Source organism: Pieris brassicae, chromosome 9 (assembly GCF_905147105.1).
Source record: "Pieris brassicae chromosome 9, ilPieBrab1.1, whole genome shotgun sequence".
Lineage (NCBI taxonomy): Eukaryota > Metazoa > Arthropoda > Insecta > Lepidoptera > Pieridae > Pieris > Pieris brassicae.
In genome coordinates this window covers 17,699,374-17,725,877 of record NC_059673.1, presented here as the reverse complement: position 1 = coordinate 17,725,877, position 26,504 = coordinate 17,699,374, and the positions used below count along the sequence as shown (strand labels likewise).

The following is a 26,504-nucleotide window of genomic DNA, read 5'->3' as shown; positions in this document are numbered from 1 at the left end:
ACGTAATTATATTTCACTCAATCCTGATTTACATTAAATTTGCCAAATAGATAGCCTGTTATGTGTTCGTTAATATCCTGGCTACTTATAAACACAGATATAGACATAGATATTCAAGAAAATTCTAAGACAATAACCAGACATAAATTATATTTTGTGACATCAATTTAGCTTGCTGTATAAATGTTCAATGTACTCAAATTTACAAACATTTCTTCCCCTCATATTATTATCTAATACATATGAATGAATGAATCGATAAAGCGTAAGAATTTTTACTTTCTAATAGTTTCGATAATAGACAACAATTAAAAGCATAGACTAGAAAACACCACCTCATTAGACAAATTCGGAGTACGCACGTAGTCTGTGAAATGACTTAAGAGTTTGTATGTATGAATCTTGAAAGGTCTCAAAACGACAACTTCCGCGATTATTAAGACTATGAAACAATAATCCCCTAGGGTTAGTCGATACTAACTGTTATTTTCATTTCAAAAATAGTTTCCGACTACCTACATACACTAAGTAGGTTTTGACTAAGTCCTCTGTTCAAGAGGCGAGAGTTATAATTTTAATTGGTAGCGACAATTATACTCACATATTTCGGTTAAATAAATTTAAAAGAATGTAACACTTTCGTAATAACATAGCTTTCGTAATTCATTGGCATTCTGTTATTTTAGAAAAACTAGACATTAGATTATTGATAAACAAAATATAATTCCTAAATCTACGTGAAATCTCGTCCGCTATAGGTAAATATGGGTCCGTCGACTGAACACTATGTTCAACTGTGTCCGTAAAGGTATACATGTAAAAAGCTGGCGTGGATCCAGTATTCTTAACTCTATGGAACATATTCGAAGTGATATTCACTTTCATTCCTGGAGACAGCTGAGCCGGAGTAACGTTACGCATTTCTATTTCATAAAGCAAGTTGCCCTTAAGTGCTGTCAGCTTTACGTCCACCAACTCCTTCGGTATGAACTTGTGTTGTTCGTAACCTGAAAACAAGTTTTGTCATTTCATTTGCAGTACTACACGTATATTGTTTTCTTTAATTTATATTTTATCGAGTAATTTTTGTATTTTTTATTTTTGTTAATTGTCGTGTGTGCCACCATTATAAAGAATGTATCGATGAAGTGTTTCATTAAAAATTTCTTCTTAAACATAAAGGTATGTACACGGATTATCTGAGTAATTCACCAATGTATCAGATTTTAGCTAACTACAATACAATGTTTGAAGATGTAGACATTTTCCATCCTACCAAAGAGGGTGTGAGGAAATACTTTTGGAAGCGGGAAGTCTTTTACTCTATTTAGCATTAGTAACAATTTCTCGCTTTATGATATTAATAATTATAATGTTAGTTTTATTTTTTTATCTATTAATGTTGACATGTTTTCTGCTTAGTATATTTTTTTGACAATGTAATCTGTTTTGGTTTTGACTTTTGTATATTGTCTAATTCTTTTTATAATATGAATGTATATAGCTGTAAGATTACTTATAAATAAAGAAATAATTAAGGTCGTATAAGCACCTAATCAGGTGCTTATGAGACAAATTAAGAGTAAAATATACCTGGAAACTCAGCAACAAAAAGGACATCACTGTTATTGTTCCACGAATTAACATCGTCCTCTATATCTTGCAATTCCTTTCTCCAGCTGTAACCTTCACTCAACAGGGGCATAAGATAGGACACAGGACGAAAAGGCGACCAGGATACATTCAACATATCAATTTTATCATCAAACATTCTCTGTGTAAATCTTCCATTTAGAGAGCACCAAATATCAAAATAGATCGATATATTCGTCTGTTTGGAAGCAAATTTGTCTTTCAAACAATGAGCGTATTGGTGGATCATGTCGCCATATCGTGTCCAACGGTTGTTTGGCGTGAAAATGTAAGGGTCGAGGTAGTATTCGGCTTGTTTGGTGTTGTCAACTATTTTGATGACCACGCTGTTAACATCCCATGTGTGAACCATCATGTCCCAGGAATATCCATAGAGACCATTCGTCCAGTTATTGTATCCCTGAAAACGTAATTATACTGTTTAATATTTGAGAGAGCTGTTTAAAATGGGTTTTTGTTTCGGTCGTCTGGACCGAAAGGTTGACCTATTAGATTTACTGCTGATGACTAGCGCCATTAGGTTTTGTGCCCAACACATACAAATAATCGTGTACAAGAAACCCGGGCTGATTACCTCGAATCTGTTTGCTTAACTGTTCATCGGAAAGTGGCTTATGTATGAAGAGTTTTTATTTACTTCTGAGTTAGTGTATGAGGGTAATATACACTCTTCCATATAAATTGTCGATATAACAATGGGACACATACCTTGGTTATAAAATGTGAAAACGGCAAAAACGCCTGTGAAAAAACAAATAGTAAAATCAATAAAATTGTCTTCCCTCGTGATTTAGACTCATTTTTGTTCTCTTTATCTCCATCTCCTTTATCTCGAGTCGTTGATTCTTCTTTATTGGTGTTTAGATCATCTTTTGTAATTTCAGTTGTATCTTTTATCTCTTTAGTTTTGCATTTTTTTTCTTTGTTTGTTTGAGTTTCAATACAGATAGCACGTGTTATTTTCGACATAGCTTTGTTGTGATTTTGCAGCCACACCAATAAAATTTGGTAAACTCTCTTTGGCCAGTCAAAAGCGTAGAATAGTGGCATGGTCGATAAGCAGACCCACGGAAACATACCTATAAAATTTTTGAGTGCATGTATTATGAAAGGATTATAACCTTTTTAGTTTTTATATTGAATATAACAGTCAAAATAAAAACTAAAATATTAGTTGTGTTCTGTTTCCAGTTACTTCAAAACATGTATATGATTTGTAATTTGTTAACATGATCGTAAATATTAAATATTCCTTCCTAAAGCTCTCTTTAATAGATTTCTTCTATTCTTTACAAGGGGTTGGGTTCAGGCTTTAATTACTTAGGAATATAGAATCTCGTCTATATCTTTAAACACAATTATATTGCTATATGAATGACTACACCCGGTGAACGTAGTATTACCAACCTATTTTTGGGTCAAAACATAATACGAAAAATTACAGGCCAAATAGATCGGAGCTACTACTAGCATACTACATGCTTTGAAACAAAAATTTCTGAAGGTATAAATATATTACAACCAAGTAACAATTAATTTCTCAAAAGACGAAATACATCAAATATTTCTCTGCTAAGCACAGTTTTTATTGGAATTTCAATTGTCGCACTTTTCTTTACTTATTATTTATATATCTGATATTTAAAGATCATAATTACCCAAATCGGATCAGCCTTTCTCGAATTTTAGCGAGACAAACGAACAGCAATTCATTTGTATAAGTATAGATAGATATATTAAACATGAATTTGAAAAAGTGAAGTTCTTGTTTTGTTTTATGTTTCTTGGTTATATTGAAATATTTATAACATTATAATACCGAGCAAACTCTATCAAAATCAAATGTCAATATGATAATGTCAAAATCTGTCTCCATTAAGAGAGTGACGAATGAAGGCTTCTACGAATCGGGACGACACGAAAGTTTATACAGACTGTTAAAATTCGGAAAGTTTAATAACTCGGACAGGTTTTGCGTCATCGATACCACTTGTTGCAGCATGTAGCATGGGCTAAATTTATCGCAAGAGACTGGCTGGTAGAAGGAAGAGGTCGTAGTTAGAACGTACGAAAGCGGATGGAGCTTTTTTCGGAGCGAAAGGGAGTTTTTCTTTATGAACGGGGCAAACGGGTAGGAGGATTACCTGATGCTAAGTGATACTGCCACCCATGGACACTGTCAATGCCCGAGGGCTCGCGAGTGCGTTGCGTAAAGAATTAGTACGCTCTTTTCTTAAGGGACCCTTAGTCGAATTGGTTCGGTCCATCCAGTGGGCAGCTGGTTCCACATAGCAGTGGTGCGCTGCAAAAACTGCATTAAAAGCGCTTAATTGTGGAGGGATGTCGAGGTAATATGGCTGGAATTTTGTATTCTGCTGCGACATCCGATGATGAAACTCAAAAAGATGACGGCTCGCACAACATACCCGGCAATTCAAGTTGTTAACAGCTAACTTTTAGCAATAAAGTGTTAAATTAATGCGAAGTTTTATACCTCTATATACATTGATTATGAACTTACCGATGCTAAAAAGACGAATATTCATAAGGTGGAACAGACCACAGAACGCCATGGCAATATGTCTTGTTTTTGAATACATCATCCAGAAAGCAATTGTTAGATCAAACACGAAGATAAACCAGTGAACAATAAGATAATTTATTTGTGGTGCTGTAAGTAACAATCTAGAAAAGATATGTTTTACTTATAAATATTATTAATTGATATTACTTATAAAAGGCTGACATTTAGCTCTGTTTGTTTTAAGACATAGGACATTCGAATTCTGTGCATATGTGTTTCGGAATCTAAGTAAGCCAGCTGTTGTAATATAATAGTTTATTACTTTTATATATTCATAAAAGTTGAAAAGTATTCTTCCTTCAACCTAAACGGAGAATATTCGTTCATTCCAACAACTGACTGGTCGGCCCGAGAGCTCCCTTGAACTCAACAGTCAAATGATATTAAAGCTGTGATAACTATGTGAATTGGCATAAGTTTATAACATAAAAAAAAACTTATTTAGTTTATGAGGCTATGTACAATTTGAGAAAACCTTACTTGAATGGAGCGAACACCCAATGTTCGCTCAAATGATTTACAGAGTATCCTGTCAACCACTCAGCAGTTCCTTTCTTTAAACCAGCCATGAAATATAGTATGAAGAACTGGTATTTTAAAACGAAGTAGTTCCAATATGGCACTGTGGTTTTCTTTAATGATGGGTCCAAGTAAGCGTCCACAGACCTACAATTACAAATAGTGGTTGGTTTTAAGCCTGAAGAATTATGTCCTTGCTATGAACTGGTGCTATGCGTTCGTCATCTTCGGAGATAAAATATACTGTTTCGTTTTATATTTATAACCCTTTTAGCAAAGGTCCCAACTTGACGTTACGACTATTGCATGGCGTCATGTATGGCGAACAAGGTTTATAATAATTTACCAAAAACATTCAAAGAAACCACTTTAATATACTACTTTAACAAAAATATTCTATTTATGACTATTTGTGTGAAACATTATGATTAATAATATGATGATTTAATGATTAACTAATATTGACTATGATGATACGATTCATAATATAATGTTTTGAATGTGTCATTTAAATTCTACTTTTTTAGTATACAAATTTGAACACCATTTGTTGCGCAGCAGAGTTTAGATTGTACGGCTATAATATTTTTATACCATATTCTTGCAAATTATTATTTTTAATAGGTTTTACTAGAACCGAAAACCTAAGTTATATATCCAAGACATTTTAATACAATTTTCTCTTTAATAGGGTCGTAGATACGCTGCAGTATTTTGGAAAATTTGTTATTATAGGTTATTACACTTTCCATAAACATAAGCGACTTCCCATATATATCTATGAGTAGAACTACTATTGTTGTCTCTGATAAAACCAATTAAAATGTTTACATAAATATTACTTACCAAAAGCAACCAGCCTGCGTAAAGGATAATAAAAATGACACCAATCCGAACAAATAGCTATGGTTGTTCCAGAAACTCTTTTCTATTAGAAACAAATACCAATATGCAATTGTAAAGGTCCAGGACGCTAAAGAATATTTGTAACCCAGAGTTATACCTAGAGCACCTGAAAATAATATATTTTGACATAAATTATAATTTATCGCATTTATCTGCATCTTTGTATATTTTTTATTTAATTGAAACTCTGAAAAACAGTTAATAGTTTGTATGTAAAAAGACATGTGCTTAGAGGACATTTAAACTACAGTTTTAATTCAATTAATCGATTACGGATTCATTTAAAAGTTAAACGAATCTACTTCTACAGTGAGCCCGTGGCGCTACAACCTTTTAGGTATTGCCTCAGTTTGTTTTTGGATCTATTTTATGTTTATATTTTATTTTTTATAGGCGTGGTATCAGCATTCTATGCATGACGTAGATTTGGGTCTACATCCGGTTTCCTCACGATGTTTTCCTTCACCGTTCGAGGTTAAATGCGGACATAGATAGAAAATCTATTGAAGCACATCCGGGGAGCTTCTCTCTTTTTAAATTCGGAACAAATAGATTTTTAGTTTAATAGTTTCGTGTTAGTTTATGCTCTAATAATATTATTTAACTCACCAAGCCACAAGACCAGGTACACCAACGCCATGTACGGCATGGGAACTGCAGTCACAAATGGAATTAGAGGAAAGTGGCAAGTGTCTGGATTGCCCCAACGAGAATTCATCGTTGCTCCACCTCTCTCATCAGGGATGTCGAACAACATACATACCCCTGAGTCGACAGTGATATTACGAATTATGATTATTTATTTATGATTGCAAAATATTATATAAACTAAAAGTTCTGAAAAAACGTCACAAAATTTCTAATAAACTAATAAGTAAAAAAATTTTATACCTTATACATATATATATATAATTATAGAGCCAAGCAATCAAATCCCATGTTGGTAATACTACCTTATATTGCCGGCAGGCTGACGACAACTGCCTTAAAATAAGCTCATAAAAATAATGAGATAAAAATGCAATTACTTGTATGTATACTACTATATAATGTATTCATTATGGTTAAATGTAAGCCCTAAAATTAAATAAATAACAATTATTGCGTAATTAATTTCGCTGAAATATCCTGAACAATATTTAAAATATACTCGAAATATTTATATTTCTTTCTGTCTTTTGTTTTTACTATAAATAATATAATAGCAATAAACATTATTTAAATATTTGTTTTCTACACACACATATTTACAATATTCTTTACCATGTAGGTGACTAACTGGTAATGTATTGATTTAGTTCTGATAAATATAAGCGTTTCCATAAACATTAATCATAATGAAATCCATTGATGTAACTGAGATTTTTTTTGACGTAAGAGTACTAATTGCGAAAGAATATTGGTGGACCAAGTATCTAAAGTTGACAAAGCGGGGCTGTATATTGTGTATATGTCGTGACCGGATCTTAAATCCAATTAAAACCATTTCATGACTTCATGAAAAATATATTAAAAGCTTAAAATAGATCGAATCAAAGTGAATACTTGATGAAACTGTATCTAATTTTCTTACAATTTTGACAAAACTATCGGTTATATCATGATGACAAATAAAATCAACCCATTAACCATATGGCCTATGTTTAACAATCAAACGTTCATAAATTAACGATATGCCATTTTCGTGTGAGTACGATTGAGCGACGATATTAATATCTTACCGAATAATATTCTCGTAACAGCCAAACTAGAAGGATCTTTAGGTGTATGGAGATAGTCAACAAACTTGGAGTAGGTAACATCTCGGAGTGTAAACGAAAATTGTTCAACGCATTTTCGATTGACACGTTCGTAAAGCTTGGACACGCCTTGCCTTACACGGAAGACTGTAACAAGAATAATTTAATTGTGGAAGCAATATTGATATGCGTATTTGAAATAAATATAAATATTTATTTATTCACAAAAAATACATACACTTACTAAATCAATACGATAATATCGTACAAATACAAAAAAATATATATAATATTAAGATAAAGATTATTTGTAATCATGACAATCAAATATACAGTATTTACAATATTCTTAACCTACATAGAAATAATAAAAAGCAAATTAAAACAAATTTAAATAAAATATGTCAGGGAGGTAGCCAATCATATGGAGTCGGGCAGCCAATTCCACAACTTAATTGCGGTGATCCAAAACAGGATGAGAGAAAAAGCATGGGTTGTGAGATGGAATATCCAAAACGAATCTATTAGAAGAGCGTAACACATATTTCAAAGGAACTTAGAATTTCTATTCATTTTAAGGTAAGAGGGAGTTTTGGTATTGAAAAGAATTTAGTATGACTTGAAGGAGATGAGCGTCTAAGTCGAATAAGTAGCCACCAGCCAAGTTTTTAACCGGTCTTCTTGTTTATCCCATCCAACTAAAAATATGTACAAATGCGTATGTTTTTTTTATGTTTGTTTAATTTATTTCAATTACGGACAAGGAAAAACGCTGGGGCGGCCACAGAGCAGGCGTAATGTAAAAAATAGATCAAATATCTTTTCTCTAATTTAGATTTTGTTCCCTTTGGAGTAGACTTGGTTCTTTGCGCTAATCAAAGATTCAAGTTGGCGCCTGGTAGATAGTACAGTTAACTCCAGAGCTGGTGCTTTACTCGCTCAACGATTTAGTACCGCAATTCAGAGAGGAAATGCTGCCAGTGGCTCTGTGGCAGTGTACTTTTGTTGACTAAACTTTAAAAAATTATTATCGGCTATCTATGGAACGTCAATGTTTCGATTTGTATATGACGTATTACATGCAATTTTAATGGTTATAATGTTATAGGGTATATGTCACTGGCCTTAGTATATACCAAAGTACGTTAATTGTTGAAACATGTTCGACGTCCTGGTGGACAGAAAAACTGTGTCCAGTTTGTGGTTCCACCACGCCATCTTTTCTATTTAAGGTAAAGGTTTAGATATACGTCGCCCGAATTGGATAATAATGATTATGTAGGTGTCTCGAGGGACCTTGATTTTGTGAAATGTATTATATTTTTATGCAGAATATCACATCTCTAATAATCAATATAAAAGTAGAAAACGTACGGTTTGTTTGAGAATTTCATATATTTCATAAATATTTTTTTTATACTTAGACGCAACTCCGGCCGCAAAAATCACTTGGAAGTATTCCAATCAAGGTTCCCCAAGACACCTACATAATCAGTATCATCAAAATAAATAGATAAATTAACCTACATGAAGTTATTTTTTTAAAGTGCATATTTGATAGGTTTTAATAAAAAAATAATGGTTCGATTCGTCCAGAATATTCTATATCTAGTCCGGTCAGTATAAAATATAAAATGTAATTAATATAACTTACTTGAAAAAAGCATCTTTCTGGAACAGGACTAGTTGAAGACTGAAGGGAAATATTTGAAACTCGTACCGACATAATTGTGTCACGTCGTAATAATTATGTATGAAGATATCGTGTTTAACTATGTATGAAGATATCGTGTTTAACTATGTTAATGTGTGTATGTGTCTTATAACATCAGAGGTGAGTGGTTATTTCTACTAGGGTGATTTTCTATGTCATTAAGGGCCAACAAACTTCAGGGTTTTAAAATTTACTTCGACCGCAATCATGAAGTGAATATTTTCGAATAAATTACATTATTATTATCATTTCATTAATTATTAATTTATTATTATTTATTTATATTTTGTTACCTTAATATACATAATTATACAAACAAAAAGTAAGTAGCTTACATAAGTTATTACGCAACAGGCGGCCTTATCGCTAACAAGCAATTCCTTTTAGGCAACCCATTAGGGTCCCATATTAATGGGAGAATTAAAAAAAACACCTACAGAGGGTAAAGTACAACACGTGCATAATTAATTAACAAAAAAAAAACTCAAAATAACATGCAACTATACCTAAAATTGAATAAAATATAAATAATAATATATATTAACAGACATGTCAAAGCTCTGCCAAAGGTCTCACCATTAATATACATAAGTAGTAGCTAATAAACGAGGCAGAACAAAAATGATCAATCAATCAATCAAGAATCAATTAAGAATATAATTTAATTAAATTATAATAATGTAACTCATATCATTTTGAAAGAACTTTAATAGTTTAAATTGTTTGTTTTAGCTTAAGAAGCTTTTTGTAATAGTCCTATAGCTTAATTCTAAAGTGATTAGATTGTTTTAAGCTGTTTTTAATTTTCAATGCTTTTCTAAAGAGCGTGTATTTATATTTATTTTAGAGAGAAACAGTCGATGTACCATCACTAGAGGCTGAGGCTGAGAGAGGCTTACGGGTCATCTACGATTCTGCTGATTTTCATCATGTATACGTGATAATTTATTTATTTTATTTATTTATTTACACTTCGTTACACTACAAAATAAAAATAAAAATTAACATAATTAAATCAAAAGGAGGGCAACTGGCGGCCTTATCGCTTACGAGCGATCTCTTTCGGGCAACCACTGAGTGAAGAAAAAATAAATGTATTAAATAAGATAGGCAAGTAGTGCAAAATACATGTAATACACAGTTATTAAAACAAAAACTAAACAGGAATAAAATATTAAAAATACATTAAAGAGTAAAAAGACACATAAATCACGATAATTTAAGATAAATCTCACGTCAGTTAGCAGTTAGTAAGAAAGTTAGGGATACGATGTGGACATAAAGTTTGTACAGAAGAAATTTAAAGGAAGATAGAGAAGGAGCTAAGATAATAGGGACGGGAAGTGACTTTCATAGCCTAACTGCAGAGACCTTAAAGGAATCGCCAAGAAAGGAGGAGTTATGAGATGGGATTTCAAGGGTATAGTTTTCGGAAGAGCTATAGGAAGGCTATAGTTATGGGCTCCCAAAAAATTGAAATCATTTTTGAGATAGGAAGGAGTTTTAGGGTTGAACAGGATGGAATATAGGAGATGAAGAACATGAGCATCACGTCGCTGACGAATTGGCAACCAGCCTAGCCGCTTACGGAACGCAGAGATATGATCGTACTTTCTTAGACCGAATATAAATCTGATACAGAAATTTTGGAGACGATCCAGTCTATTTAGCAATTCCTCGTTAAGATCGGAGGAGCAGGAATCGGCGTAGTCCAGTAAAGGCAGGAGGAGAGATTGCGCCAGTGAGGTTTTGGTACTAAAGGGAAGAAAATTACTAAGACGTCGAAGGATACTGGAGGCACCGTATAATTTTCGGCTAACTTCTTTAACATGCTGCTCCCAGGATAAATTTTGATCAAATAAAACCCCCAATTTTTTTACTGTACGGCTAAAATTTAAAATTAATATGATTTTTCATACAAAAAGAACTTCAATTTTGTGTAGGTGCCTGCCCTGTTTGGACATGTGGATCTTGTTTGATGGATATTTCTATGTGATAAGCACTTGCCAGTAAATATACACAGGCACAAGCAATAATTATGTGTTGGTAGGCTGATCCTTCGAAAATCTGACTGGATGGCCGTAGGTTTCAAATACTAATCTCAGTGTAGTGAGCAGAACACAAAAAAATATCTGACAATAAAAAGAAACTGTGTTAAAGAACTCCGCGGTTTATATTATACATATCATCACATAGGTGTGTGAAGAACAATGGCATGGAAAAATCATTTGTAAATAAAAATCCTTAAGAAGCTGCAGTTTATTTAAATTCTAAAACGTATTTTTTTATATTGTGTGTGCTGAGAATTGTTTTTGTCCACAACGTCACAGACACCTAATGTCGATGTTGCACACTCATAGGCCGGAAACACTTCATTTTCAAAAACATAAAATAACATGTGTAGACGCTCTACACGCGGCCCTAAAATCAGAGGCAATATCGAGCACCCTAGGCCTCGTGTATGCAAATCGTACCCTAATTTTATTATCAAACCTAACTCAGAGATACGAGCCGATTTCATCTCCCCCACCATAACCATTGCCCCGATATCGATACTGATTTTTGGGCCTTATGAAGACGCTTAAATACTCAAAAATACTTTTGGAGTAAACGTAAGAAGAGCAGTGTTGGCCTAGTGTCTTCAGCGTGTAGCCAAGAGGCATGGCGTGCGGTAGCCTTCTTCTGTGAACGTGTTCTGCTTCAGGAGGCTGCCGAGCGTCAGCGGGAGTTGCGTGGCGATGGCCAGAGGGGTTGTGTTTGGCGGCGGCGAGGTGGGGTCGCGGGGACAAGACGCGAGGAGCGTTTGCCCAACAGCGTCCCGCTGCGCCGTCGCCGAGCCCGTATGCAGTCATATTCGCCTGAGTTCCCTGGGTTGAACGCCTAGTGCGACCCCCGGGGGACTCAAACCGGTGCCGGACGTCATTCATGCAGAATGAATGTGTCCGGCATAGCAGGCGATATGGAAGGCTCAGGAGGAAATTTTTAGTGGGTCGGGTTTCTCCCCTCTGATTAGCAGAGGGATAAGAGTTAAGCATCCCCACAGTCCCCGCGATAGTGACTGCATGCGCTCGCGGCATTTTTACCTCCTTCATAAAAATAAAAAAGTGGCTTCAGCGTGCGACTTCCATCCCTGAGGTCGGTTCGATCCCCGGCTGTGCACCAATGGAGTTTCTTTTTATGTGCGCATTAAACATTCGCTCGAACGGTGAAGGAAAACATCGAGGAAACCGGTTCCCCTTAGACCCAAAAAGTCGACAGCGTGTGGCAGGCATACAGAAATCTGAGGCCCAGACCTACAAAGGTTGTAGCGCCATTGATTAATTCATTAAATGGAAGAAAAACCAAAGGCAGCCCATGCACACCGATAGTTTACCAATATTAGGGGGATCTCACCTCGGAACGCTTTACGGTAGCGTATCTTCGACTTAGGATCCGATAAGAGTATGCCATGTCTTAAAAGGCCGACCACACACTCGCGAACTGGCTGGCTTTGAGAGTCCAATTAAGTGAGCCTCCTTACCTTGTTTGCCCCGTATTCTTTAAAAAAGCGGAATTCAGAGTTTCTTCTATTGTATTGCATTCATTGTCATATTATTTATATATATTAATAATAATAATTAAAATAATTTAAATATATTTTTTTAAATTAGATGTAAGGCTTATTTATCCTTTTGTAGTGAAGAAATATTAGCTGTATATCTAAAAATATTGTCACCAATTATAGAACGTGTGAACTTATTAATATTTATTGACTTCTATCAAAACGTGTAAAAAAATCTTGAATATATTTCCATGTAGTATTTATTGTCTTTGGTTAACATAGCTTTTACACATTGAATGAAAACAATTTTTTACCGGATTAAAGCTATTTATATTATTATAAACTTATAATTTAAACATTTGTATTAATATAAACAATATTTTTCCATGTTTCAACATTTTGCCTCCGTGTTGTATTGTTTCGGCGCACAGTATTTTTTGTATGATTTTTTTTTGGTAGAAATGAAACACTATTTCATTCAATTCTTTATTTCAACACTACATTTATTATCTACGACACTCATTATTGTCAACGATTATATTATCTGTTGGACTATTTTGATTATACTTAATAAGCCAGAAACAGTAATTCATATATTTAGTAGTAAAGTGCCAAGTCTATGAATGAAAAAGATCCAGAATAAATATTTTTTTGGCACATATATGACAAAACTATATTTTTATTAGTGCCTTGAATTTGTACTATAGATTGGAACATTACACTAGTAAAATGAGGATATTTTAATAAATATTATAAATCATGTATTTGTATATTATATACGATTATAATATATGATTTGTTTTATGTTTAAAAAAATAAAAATGAAACAAAAATTTTATTCAATTAAACAAAGGAACAATAAACATTTCATAGTGACGTCAATGCAAAAAATCTAACAATATTACAGAAATAATTTCTATCATAATACACGATTATTTATAACTTAATAAAAAAGTTAATGCTCAGTCCCTTTGGAGGAATATATTTTGTGCAATATTTAATCAAACTCTATATTTTAAGCATTTGAAACTTAACACCTAAAAAAAGGATCGTAAACAAATATTAAATTATTAATATAGATTTCATTTAAACTATTTTAACATAAGGGACTGCGGCATAGGAACTGTCAAATAAATATTAAAGGCCATATATGTAGATGCTGGTTTAAGCGGGATACCTTTAGTTTAAATAAACTCAAAAAATATTTTGTAAACAAATCTAACATCATAATATGTATTAACACAGTTATCTAAATTTCAGAGAGGTTTGTGCCTTAGCCTTCCTAAAATTCTTGTGACGCCCCACCATGGAACATACATAATTTAATATATAAAATTGAATTGCTAAGAAATTAAATTTAGAAATTAATTAAGAAACTTATGTGATTCTTTAGGAAGAAATTACTTGATAATTGTTTCAAAAAATACAAAGAAAAAATGAAACTACAAACAATAATTTAAAAAAATCGACAATGCCCCCCCCCTCCAGTGGGGCGTAGGAATGTTGGAAAACACTGCTCTAGACCATTTTTCATCCAAGGTGTCACGAAATTTATTTATTATTGAAAAATGAGCCTCAACTCCTCTATTTGTTTGTACTTAAACTTTTATCTACATTATAACCTTTATATAAACCATACGACCCAAACAAATTCTGGACTAAAACGCAACATCATGAAATTCTCTCAAATTGCACAAAACAAAACATTTACGTTGTATAAATGTATATGACCATTACGAAGTTGGCTATGGCATTATTATATGCTGTGCTGAAAATGCAAAAATTAATTGAAATTAAAAAAAAAATTGCAGTCTGACAAACAAAAATGGAGCGTTTTAGTTCAGCGCGGCTTCATTTCTAAATTCAACATTCACGTAATTCCGAGATTGGTGACCGCCCGTTACGTAAGAACGCTTTCCGTTAATTACGTTTTCTTGACACTTATTTAAATCAGTGTGACGTCACTTAAGGTTTTGTTATGACGTCATAATTGGAATCCATCCACAACACAACTCTAATCTCATTACTGTAAATCACAGATTACGATTTCACAGTTAGCCAAATTTTGGTGTCTTATTAATAAAAAAAAACATTATATTGTTTGACATACAATCGCATCGGTAACATTAAAAAAAACATAATTTACTTAATAATAAATATATTTGAATTTCATATATTTTTTTTGCGAGACAACAAAATATCATTATTGTATATTGTTTATGTATCTTAATAGATTTTTTATGTATTTTCTAGAGTAAATAAGGTTTATCAATGCTGACTAATTCAAATACTGTTCTGCTGAACAATTTAAGGGCATTTATTATTTAACGTTCGAAAAGCTTGTTTGGAGATCACAATTAAAATTTTCGTTAACTAAAAGCGGAATGTATCAACTAATTTGAGATTGGAAAAACTATTCGAGTTAGTTTTGCCAATAAATAATCAAATTTAGGAGCTATTTCTGAAACGTAATTAGTTCTGGATAACAGAAAAAAAAACAAAAAAAAAACAACATACTTTTTCTGCGTCTATCTATCTATCATTAAAATATAAATTTATAATTAATGTATTCTATAATTTTTTTATATCAAATTACAAGCAGCTCTCAAATTTGATTATCACATAAAACATCTATTTAAAAGCTTTCGACAAAGTATCCGACATAAGATTTGACGGAGTGGTTTAGTGGTCATGAACAACTCCGCCAGGTCCAGGTAGGTAAGATTGCCCCTGAAGGAATACGTCAACTGCCCGGGCTGCCTGTCTGCCCTCGGAAATTGCCCACACAACGAGCGACTGCCCTCGACGACAATCTAAAGTTTTAAATAATTTTTTAACAACAAAGTGCCTTGTTCTACTAAAATTAAGTTTTATTCAATGACAAATTAAATGGAAACTTTCATAAATAATAAAACAAAAAAAGCCTGAAAGCATGAACAATTTTCTTTTCCGCAATCAGCCTCAACTTTTCTTTGAAATAGATTTTTTCACTCACAAACAAATTCGACTTATTTAGGCAAAAAACTGAGATTAAAACATTAGTACAAATATACATACCACCAGCCGCGAATATATTACTGGCAGGCGTTTTGTAAATATTGTCCTTAGCTGTTTCAACGTTGCTACGGGCGTCCACCGGTATTTCTAAAACAATTGGAAAATTGTTATTTTACTAACAAAAGTACTACGGCGTTTGAAAATTATAATTAATCCTTGTATTCCGGCTCGAAGGACCACACTATAAAACATTAGCCTGACCAAAATCTAATGATTATTTACTTAATCGGAATATTTATTATTGCTTTAGTATTAAGCAATACACGATGATAAATCTTATAATCATTTGTATATGAATAAAATTATATCAATCTTAAAATAAAAATGTGAATGACGAAGTCAGAGACATACCAAGTTGGTTCGCAACATATCTCTCCGGCCCAAGGAAGCCCATAGCAAGGAGTACTAGCTCTGCCTTGTACACCTTGTTGGTCCCAGGGACCTCTTTCATATCCCATCTGCCTCCTGCCCCACGGGTCCATTCCACCTCAACTGCTGATACTCCGCAAACGTTTCCTTCGCCTGAAAATTTAATAATCTTTGAAATCCGACCTTATCTTTATTATAGGATTAGGGGGCAAACGAGCCTACGCGACGTGCAAATAACATTTTCGGTGCGTTGCCAGCCTTTAAGGGAGGGACATCTAGGGAGATATACGAAACAAACGAAAAGTTCAATTCTAGAAAAGCATAGACTAAATCACACACACACACGCACGCACATATTATTAAAAGTTGTTCATTGTTTGCTGTGGGTATACGAAGAACTTGTGAGCTCAGCTCTATATGTATGTAATATGTTTATCTTTAAAAACGATCAAGCTTGTGTGCCTGAATCACCGATGACTTTTTTTATCTAAGGCAAGGCTGAGAAAATTCTCAGGATGTTTTTTGCACCGGATGTCATTAAAAAAATAATGTGCGCAGTCGCTCATAAAATAACTAAATAAATTTAATTTAGTAATTACTAGTAAAGACACTCTTTAATGTTTTAACAAGTTTATTTTCATATGACGGATACGGAAAACAGAAAAAGACAATGTAAGCCAGCGATAATCTAAATAAATATGTCATCAACCCGAAAGTAACGTAGTGAAAAATAATATGAATCTTCAGGAACTATACAAAAACGCTTACCATCATCAAGGAACTCCTTCGTCAATGTGGAGAATTTTCTGGGGTCGTTTCCGAACTTGACTTTGACCTCTTCGTGTCCATAGTCAACCCTATATAGAATTTGACAGAATAGTATTTAGTTAGTTTAAAGGTTTGTCAATATAGACACAAACAGGAATAACAATAAAAAACTAACCAATCAACATGCAAACACTGCATGCTTTATATTTAATTATTTATTACGAACAAATTCTTACATATTTGATTTAAAAAGCAAGAATTATTAATCATTTTCTCCAATATTTTGGAGAAGCTGCGGAACTCCGAGTGAGATGTGTTAAGACAAGATTGTTTTTAAATTCGAGAGACAACTTTCGACCACTTTTGGTCTAAAAATGCAAATTACAAAAAATTGTATTACACAACATCGAAACGTTACGAACACAAGTAATGTTTGTTAGTAGGAACCGTATACTATATTCCGCAAAACCATAGATAATATACTTTACCTGAAAACTCTAGGCCATTGCGGCCAGGGATTATCTTGTCCTCGAGTAGTCTTAGGTTCTGGGAGAATCTCAAATGTCGTGATTGATTTGGCGCCTTGACGGAGGGATGTGGCGATACAGTCGCATCTATAACGGAATAAATAAATTTATATTCTTAAAAAATTCAACACGTCAATTCATTTATTCAGAAAAAATATTTTTAATTTATTCAAAAGTATCTAACATCCCCTATAATGTTTATGTATTGTTATTTGTTTTGTTTTTCTATAAATGTAACAAAGTGTAAATAAATAAGTATATAATGTAACAAAAGGGGTATTTTAGTACAGCTGCGGCATCAAATCCCATCGTAAAGATTTATGTGTAACGTTTGTATAACGTTTTCAAAGTACTAAAGTTGTAAGCACTTTACTATATGATACTATAAATTAATCGTAGGAAATAAAATAATAAGACATATAAACTCATTTTACAGAATTTTCAAGCACATTTTTTGTAAAATAGGTGTCAATGTCCAATGACAATTGTTCGCTGTAGCCCAAAAAAATTATAATATGGCTGTTAATAACATCCTTTTGAAGATACACTGAGTAGCAAAAACACTAGGCGAAACATTTTTATTGTTTTAAATTCAGATAAGTTTTTTTTTATCATCTAAGGTCATTTTTAGCTTTTAATTAATATCATTTAAATAAGTCGTTTCAAGGTCAATTCCGAATATTAAATTACCGGGACAGGTACACAAACGTATAATTTTACATATTCAAACATTTTTATTCTTACCCAGTATCACCACCACCAATAACCAGAACATTCTTGTCCTTGGCGGAGATGTATTGCGTGCTTTTGGCGTGATGCTGCGTGGGTCCAGCCTGTTTCTTCTGCCAACCCTCGAGGAACTCCATAGCGAAATGTATACCGTTGAGTTGTCGGCCCTTGAGCGGCAGGTCCCGGGGCCAGGTCGCACCCATGCATAGGACTACCGCGTTGTACCTTTAAAAAACATCTAAATAAATTCTACCGAACAATATATAAAAGTATAGGAATCGTTTCCGAACGACTGCATTGATTTGGATAATTATATTTTTCGTTCGTTATTGTCATAACGACGTACGTATATATATATTTTAGTCTCATGAGATTTCATTTCACTAAGACATGGAACATTACGATCAAGCCTAACTTAAGACTGATAAGTAATTTAAAGTCTAACCTAAATTACTAATAAGAATATTTAACATAGAAAGTGTCCAATAACACTACTTACAGTCTCTATTAAGTGAAACACTCTGTTCTTGTGTACTATTTTTTCACTTACCATTGTTTAACACTTAAGACTTTTACACTCACACCAATTTACTAATTAAAAAGTGACTTAGTGTGTAGTTACAGAATACAGCGACAGATATTTATACATTTAATTGTGCAATAGATGTAGAATAGATGGAATCTATTGGGGCCTAACTTAGACCGAAATAACGTGGAACGACCGATGCCTTGCTGTGATTTGATTAATTTACTGATTGAAATAATCCGAAGATAAACATAAATAGAAACTTAAAATAATGAGGCAATTAAAAATTGTTTTTCGCTATTTATAAATATTTAAGCTAATCAATTAGTAGATCCTGCAAGATCTGGTTAAATTTTCTGGGAATTAAACCGGTTTAAGCTTTTTTTTATGTAATAGGAGGCCACCGGACAGGAGGCTAACCTGGTGTTAAGTAATACCATGGACACTTATGCCAGAAGGCTCGCATTTGCGTTGCCGGCCTTTTAAGTATTGGTAGGCTGTTTACTAGAAGGACCCAAAGTCGAATTGGTTCGGAAACACCTACCGCCCATTGACAGTAAATGCCAAAGGGCTCGCAAATGCGTTGCCGGCCTTTTAAGTATTGGTAGGCTGTTTACTAGAAGGACCCAAAGTCGAATTGGTTCGGAAACACCTACCGCCCATTGACAGTAAATGCCAAAGGGCTCGCAAATGCGTTGCCGGCCTTTTAAGTATTGGTAGGCTGTTTACTAGAAGGACCCAAAGTCGAATTGGTTCGGAAACACCTACCGCCCATTGACAGTAAATGCCAAAGGGCTCGCAAATGCGTTGCCGGCCTTTTAAGTATTGGTAGGCTGTTTACTAGAAGGACCCAAACTCGAATTGGTTCGGAAACACCTACCGCCCATTGACAGTAAATGCCAAAGGGCTCGCAAATGCGTTGCCGGCCTTTTAATTGGTACACTCTTTACTTGAAGGATCCTAAGTGGAATTGGTTCGGAAATACTTCAGTTGGCAACAGGTTCCACATAGTGTTGGTGGCAAAAACTACCTTGATAAACGCTCAGTTGTGGAACCGCGAACGTTCGAGGTAACAAGTCATAGGCGTTCCAGACATCCACAGGGTACTCTATATAATAAGGGGAGCGTACATATGTCCCAAAAATAACTAAAAATTATACCGCTACGTTGGGAATATACCTCTTAATTGAAGGGAATATCAGAACGTACTAGGAACTAGGCACACATGCTCGAAAGTCTATATAAATATCCAGTTCCAACAATATCACATACCGCTGGTTAAAAGTAAGCAAGTAAGGCATCAACTCACTCGTTCGCGAGATCAGCAGCGGATATGTCCTTCCCAACATCCACATTGCACTTGAAGGAGATGCCTTCAGCAGCCATCAGTTTGATTCTTCTCGCGACCACATCTTTGCCGAGTTTCATACTGGGGATACCATATTGGAGTAACCCACCCGGACGATCGTTACGCTCAAACACGCTTACAGTGTACCCCGCCTAGAAATTCGACAAGAAAATTTGAAGTAAATAAGGTATTTCTTTGCGGAAAAGAGAGTTAGGCCTCTGAAGAGGTCATATGGAATTAAAAGACAAGACGAGAATCTTGACAATACATCTGGCAAAAAATAGTAGAGTGGAGTGAAATCGAACAATAGATCGTTCTGGAGTTTTTAATTTAATACAAATTATTAATTGTTAAGAAATAAATAAGCTTTTTTTAGTATTGTCGTTTGTTAAAATAGCTTTTACACATTATGAAAAACACTTTTTGAACGGATTAAAGCTATGTATTAGTGGTGACCGTGACCACGCACGCTGAAAAGCACGTGAAACTTCGGGAAAAAAAATTAAAATTTAATTATAAGTTTTTTAATAATAGTATATAGCTTTAATCCGTTCATAAAGTGTTTTTCTTAAGCTTTTTTATTATATTTATTTTAAACAAGACTGTCGTGCTAAGTAGGGTAGGGTCGGCAAAAAATAACCGTAAAATAAACAGTATATCGCCAAGTCGTGCAAAAAAGTGGCACAACCGTACTATCCCTGAACTTCTCGACAGTTCAGGGAATTTCCAACCCCATATAACTTCGTTGTGGATAAAATTTGAACCATGAGTTTTCAGTTACCAAACAGAGATTTTATTAAATTTGACCAGTAATTTAAGAATCATAACCAGTCGAAATGCTTAGTTTTTATCATTCACAGATCATCAAAACTAGAACGCTCTTCTAGCAGACATAGAGGCTTCAAATTTATAATACAATTTTTATTTTTTATTTATTTGGACCACATAATTAGGACAAACACATGACATACATACAAAAATCTAAAAGCAGTGCCGTCCCTATAACACGTGGACACATAGGCCAAATCAATTTCTTTATATAAAACATATAAGATTTGTAATATTGATATGGTCACTATATAATTTTGTCAGTTTAGTTAATTACGTAATAACTTAAGGCAAAAGGTCCCTAAGGCAGGATGGAATTCATTGATTTTGGTTATTACATGGGTCTCATAAATTTTTACGGTAGAACTGCGACTGTTTTGATTGGCTTCGATTTACGTAACTTTAACGAGTCGTTTCAAATAACTATCGATTTTTAAACATCTCCCACAGATAAGTCGAATCGAAGACGTAACATGTTCGTAAATAATGCCTCGCTAGGTAATCTATTACTGTCTTTGCTGGAAATATCTATATTTGTGTAATTTAACACGATAATTAATACGTAAAAAATTGCGATGCCAATTTAACTTAAGAAGCGTTTTATCGGGTTTTTGCAATGATAAATATGACATTATTAACAATTTGTAATGGTTCTATAGTAAGTAATAAATAATTTTAAAAGGCTTTTAAAATCTTGTCAATTAAATTATTAACTGCAATGGGTCAACTAATAATGAAAGGGAATAACATGAAACAAAAGGTCTCTGGACCTTAAGGCGAGATTTCATTAAAAAAAAATCTTTTTCTTATCCCAAATTAGATGATAGTGAATATCTATGTAAATTTAGCGATAAGGAGTAATCGTTACAAATTTGCTTTTCTTGTTATTTCTGACATACCTTATTAAGTTGATGCGCACACGCCAACCCGGCCGGTCCTGAACCGACAACTGCCGCAGTCTTGCCATTACGATTCGTTGGAATCTGAAATAAACCAACACATTTCATATAACTTTAATCATCAATCAAAATCAAAATAAAAAAAAACATGTCTTTTCTATTTTAATATTCCAATCGTAGATAAAATTTCATGAAAGTATGATCAGAAATTAAGAGAGCGGTCCAGGATCGATCAAACTGATTTTCTACCCTGGATTCTTGATGCTCCACTACTTCTACAAAGGACAGGATAGGTGGTTTGGCAATGTATAACAGATGAACGAGGAGAACGCTTACATATAGAATATACAAGTATTACGTATGCAGATTTACGGCAATTTATCGACTCCCCCCCACCACCCCCTTTCTCTTGTCAGTACGTATACGTATTAGTTTTTTGTAGGAATCGTAGAAAATGCATTTCGTTTTCAAGCATATGTGTAAAAAAGTAAATAATTACTCAAAGACCTCCCCCCCCCCCCACAGTGCTGGACAAATCCAGGTACTGGAGAAGGCACAAGTTAATACATTAGAGGCTGTTCTTAAAAAGAAATAGGGATGTTGTCGTCGGTCAGACCGTTAGGACTGACTTTGCGAGACGCAATATGCAAGCAGACTACATCTATAATAAATTAAATAGGCTGCTTAACATCTACCCGCTTACCGTCTACAATCTAAAAATACGACTAAAAAACTGGCTCATGAACATACCCTACGCAGAGTTGGAGCTTCTTCTGGGGCCTAGTATGTAGTACAGACTTTATTCATTCACTCACTGACTCACTCACTCACTCACACACTCACTTATGCACTCCAGTGTGTTGATAACAGTTAAAAATCAATAACAAAAAAAGAAAAAAAAGTTAATAGAAGATGTAGCTAAATTATATATAAATTAAATATTTTTAAGGAATGTATAACTAAGTTTGTTATGAAAGAGCTGGAAACCCTGACACAGGTATATTATATACTTAAAATGGTTCCCAAATCTTACACATTGTAATGAAAACTTAAAATGAATAAACATATTTTATTTATTTATTATTTAGAGCATGCACGCTGAAGGTCATTAAAGTGAATGAAGCAAGAGAGGTTTGCCAGGGCCGTAGCAATTGAAGATCTGTCTGTTTGTGTACCGCATCGCTATATAAAAGTACTCACAATTGTATTACGATTAATAATTACCTCGGGTTGTATCCACCCATTGTCAAAGGCGTGGTCGATGATGGCGCACTCGATGTTCTTGATGGTAACAGGTGGTTCTGATATACCCAGGACACAAGCGCCTTCACATGGCGCCGGGCAAACGCGACCCGTGAACTCTATAATGAATATATTACTTTCTTCTAATGAGCCGTGTTCGCCTAGCCACTTAAACGCCTTTTAACACCGAGGTCGGTTATACCACTACCAAATTTTTATTTGATGATATGATGATGGTAAACCAGCTCAGAAAGCTCTTAAGAAAAAAATTATCACGAAACTGAACTCCTAACTTAACCGGATTAATATTCGGTACTGTAAGTGACCTCGGTTGACGATGACCTAACCGACTTGCTTTAGTCAACATATAATCGTTAACTTGGGACAAACGATGTATACTATACTTAACGATAATAAGATATAACGATATGAACTTTACTTTCACCGCCTACTAAGCCCTTGATCACTGTAACATACACAATACACATCCCTCATATCACTCAAATTTATACACACATTTAATTAAATTGTAAGATTGTAATATTCTTGTGTGACAACCTTTCTGATATTGTGTCTGAAATTTTTTTTGGTATTGTAGGGCCGATCGTTAACTATTTGAACACCTAAGTGATAACACGAAACATTTTTTTGAACATATAATTAAATTTTATGAATTTGGCAGCAAAAAATAAATAAAACTTGTAAGAAAACATTTTTTTAACCGGATTAAAGATATTTGTATTATCATAAACTTATAATTATTTTACATAATTTTAAATGTTTCCGGAGTTGGTATCGACTAAAAGATGACGGGAAATAAATACAGATAACACAACTTTCTCTACAGCTGTGATACTTTTGACATTCAACACCTTTTGTCTTCAGTCACCGTGACCACGCACGCCGTAAAGCACGCGAAACGTCGGAAAAATATAAATTTAAAAGTATGTAAAATAATTATAAGTGTATAATAATACAAATAGCTTGAATCCGGTTAAAAAATTGTTTTCTTTCAATGTGTAAAAGCTATGTTAACAAAAGTCAATACTATAAAACTTGTAACTTCCACCCATCTAATACCAATCCCCATTTCTGATAGCGTCGTTAGTATTACAAAAATTGACTAGAGATGAATTATGTCTAAACATCGTTAAGCAGGCAAATTAATTTAATAATAAATAAATTAAAACAATAACCTGGGAAATTATTAGTCTGTAGCAAATGCGCCAGCGCCTGCTTCCAATCCGCTCTATATATCAAATCATTCCACTTGGGTATAATGTTCCCCAGGGGGCATCCGTGCTGACTCTGACAGAAGGGTACCCCGCACTCCATACAACGGGCAGCCTGTACCCGAAGACCGCGGCGCACGTGAGAAAAGTTGTATATCTCATCCCAATCGCGTAAACGCTTTTCTGCAGGACGGTACATCGAAGTCTCGCGAGGGTATTTTATGAATCCTCTGAAATTTATTATAAAGGTTTTTACATAAACTGAAAAAGTTTTCCCGACGACACCAGGGCAGCAGCTGCGGCTTCGACCGCTGGTCGCCTCGCTGGGCCTCCCCCGGGGCCACCGGGGGTCTCACCCGGCGGATCTTGACCGCGAGCCGCGCTAGCTGCCCGATACCATCACTCATCACGACACCAGGGCCAAGTCGAGACTACTCCTTGGCCCCCTCATCACCACCGGATTTGACACCCCGGACGTGACTCCATCGGCTGCGCGCAGCGGGTAGAGACTGAATCTCCCCGCGCGCCTGCAGCCCTCACCAAGGGCTATATGCCCGCCCCCGTACCGCCCTGTATCAGCAGGGCGCGAATAAAAACACCTGAAGGGGGCATACGCCCCGAACAGGATAAAACATCCCCCTCGCGAGGGAGGGTGTAGCATAGACCAACTGAAAAAGTTTTTGACTAGTGTTGCTAGCCCCTAGGGCTTCAGCGTGCTGTGCACCAATGGATTTTCTTTCTATGTGCGCATCGTGAAAACATCGTGAGGAAACCGTCTTGCCTTAGACCCAAAGAGTCGACGGTGTGTGTCAGACACAGAAGGCTGATCATGTACTTGCCTTTTATATTGACAAATGATGATAAAATCTTTGAAGGTGGCGAAGTTATGGAAAGTTCGAAAAACTTTTTTCCTTTTTCTCTTGTATATAGATTTTGTATGTTTATATTGGATTTTTTTTATCCTACGTAATTATTATGTGGACTATAAGGAGCTCAGAGTACTCCAAGAAGTTAGCAAGGACAATTCGGCAATAGAGGCTGCCGTTACTATATATACATATTCACGTTTAGACACTATTATCACTTATATATTATATTATGTTTAAAAATTATTTATCACTGATAAAATGCTTAAAGTTATTTTTTAGTAAAGTTTCTTTAGCTTATTACAATTGTGTTTTTAATTGTTTGACTCGTGTATTTTTGCTGATTTAGGGTATTTATAAAAAAACTGTAAGTGCGTGGTCGTAAACGAGACTTACCTGGTCTTATCGAGTATCTTCTCCAAATTCTTCTTGTCCTTCTCGATATCTCTTACAGCCTCTTCAATATCCACGAGACCGTTTTCCTCCGGCTTCCCATTTGCCTCGACCTTGGGCGGCGAAGGCTGCTTCAGGGCGATTTGTTTGAGCGCCCTCTGGTATTCGTAGGGGAAAACTTTAACAAACTTGTGCGCTGGTTCCGGCCAAGTTTCTAGGAATTCTTTGGCAATTATCGATCTGGAAATGTTAAATTGGTTTCAGCACGTTGTATTAGGTATTTTTATATCCAGTGAAAAGCAGAGAAAAAAGTATAGTTTACGTAACATTCCATATTGGGCTAACATGTTTTCATTTATTTATTAAAAAGTCCTTAGATATTATGCCTGCGTAAAAAACACAACAAACTATGACGTCAATGATTTTACACAAAAACTAAAAATTATTACTAACATAAACTTCATTAAGAGTGTAATATATAATATTACGCTAAGTACGAAGATATCTCTATTTTCATAGATATTTACGATTTAATCGTGTTTAACTTATCAATTTAGGCTTCATCGAAATAGCTTTAGTAGATTTTGAGATTATAGTATTTCAGGATTATACATAAAATATATCAATATTAGGTCGGTTTAATTTTCCTCAATTACTGTTATTGGTTAGGTTTTCTATAAAAATTAAAATTAACTAAAAAATCAAACTGCACAATGGCTTAACACTATTCCGTATTTGGCGTACGCTTGAATTGCATTATCAGTACTTACAAAATCTCTCCCAAAACTCTTAAAAACTTACCCAGTATACTCAACAAACTCTTCCAGCAATGTCCTTACTACATCTAGGTCATCCTGTTTCTCCAAGGGCAGCAGTTCAACCATTTCTGGATTGCATTTGCCCTTGAAGGAGCCGTCAATGTCATAGACATACGCGATACCACCTGCAAGAACATGAAATTTGTCACAAAACGCGATTATGTCATAAATTTGAGCTTGTTAGGTCATATTATTAGGCTATAGGTGTAGTATAACAATTATACTAAACCTAACAACGATGGAATA

The 26,504-nt window shown here is 34.4% G+C and overlaps 2 protein-coding genes across 3 annotated transcripts in view; both read right to left on the bottom strand.

Annotated features, from left to right (window-relative positions):
• Nucleotides 1-373: 373 nt before the first annotated feature.
• On the bottom strand, nucleotides 374-11,778 carry LOC123714439 (vitamin K-dependent gamma-carboxylase). Its single transcript, XM_045668680.1, has 9 exons — nucleotides 11,715-11,778; nucleotides 7,384-7,464; nucleotides 6,272-6,427; nucleotides 5,603-5,768; nucleotides 4,718-4,903; nucleotides 4,175-4,338; nucleotides 2,362-2,732; nucleotides 1,594-2,053; nucleotides 374-1,007 (listed from the first exon to the last, which is right to left on the bottom strand). Exons 1-9 carry the CDS (start codon nucleotides 11,776-11,778, stop codon nucleotides 664-666), a joined length of 1,992 nt encoding a protein of 663 aa, XP_045524636.1. The 3' UTR covers nucleotides 374-663.
• Nucleotides 11,779-14,021: 2,243 nt separating this feature from the next.
• LOC123714623 (glutamate synthase [NADH]) overlaps nucleotides 14,022-26,504 on the bottom strand; it is a 73,258-nt gene continuing 60,775 nt past the window's right edge. For both annotated transcript variants that reach the window (XM_045668974.1, XM_045668976.1), the window contains 12 exons: nucleotides 26,242-26,383; nucleotides 25,444-25,680; nucleotides 24,146-24,411; nucleotides 22,932-23,068; nucleotides 21,708-21,791; nucleotides 19,942-20,132; nucleotides 18,122-18,331; nucleotides 17,339-17,464; nucleotides 16,851-16,939; nucleotides 16,065-16,235; nucleotides 15,714-15,800; nucleotides 14,022-15,469 (listed from right to left, as the gene is read on the bottom strand). In XM_045668974.1, the coding sequence (XP_045524930.1) occupies nucleotides 15,339-15,469; nucleotides 15,714-15,800; nucleotides 16,065-16,235; nucleotides 16,851-16,939; nucleotides 17,339-17,464; nucleotides 18,122-18,331; nucleotides 19,942-20,132; nucleotides 21,708-21,791; nucleotides 22,932-23,068; nucleotides 24,146-24,411; nucleotides 25,444-25,680; nucleotides 26,242-26,383 (1,871 nt within the window). In that variant the 3' untranslated portion in view covers nucleotides 14,022-15,338. The remainder of the gene's footprint in view (nucleotides 15,470-15,713; nucleotides 15,801-16,064; nucleotides 16,236-16,850; nucleotides 16,940-17,338; nucleotides 17,465-18,121; nucleotides 18,332-19,941; nucleotides 20,133-21,707; nucleotides 21,792-22,931; nucleotides 23,069-24,145; nucleotides 24,412-25,443; nucleotides 25,681-26,241; nucleotides 26,384-26,504) is intronic.

Coding starts and splice junctions, on each gene's coding strand:
- LOC123714439 (XM_045668680.1), bottom strand. CDS start 11,778: ATGCCTCTTGGCTACACGCTGAAGACACTAGGCCAACACTGCTCTTCT. Junction 2,733..4,174: donor TATTCGTCTTTTTAGCATCG/GTAAGTTCATAA, acceptor AAAATTTTATAG/GTATGTTTCCGTGGGTCTGC. Junction 2,054..2,361: donor TTTCACATTTTATAACCAAG/GTATGTGTCCCA, acceptor TTACGTTTTCAG/GGATACAATAACTGGACGAA.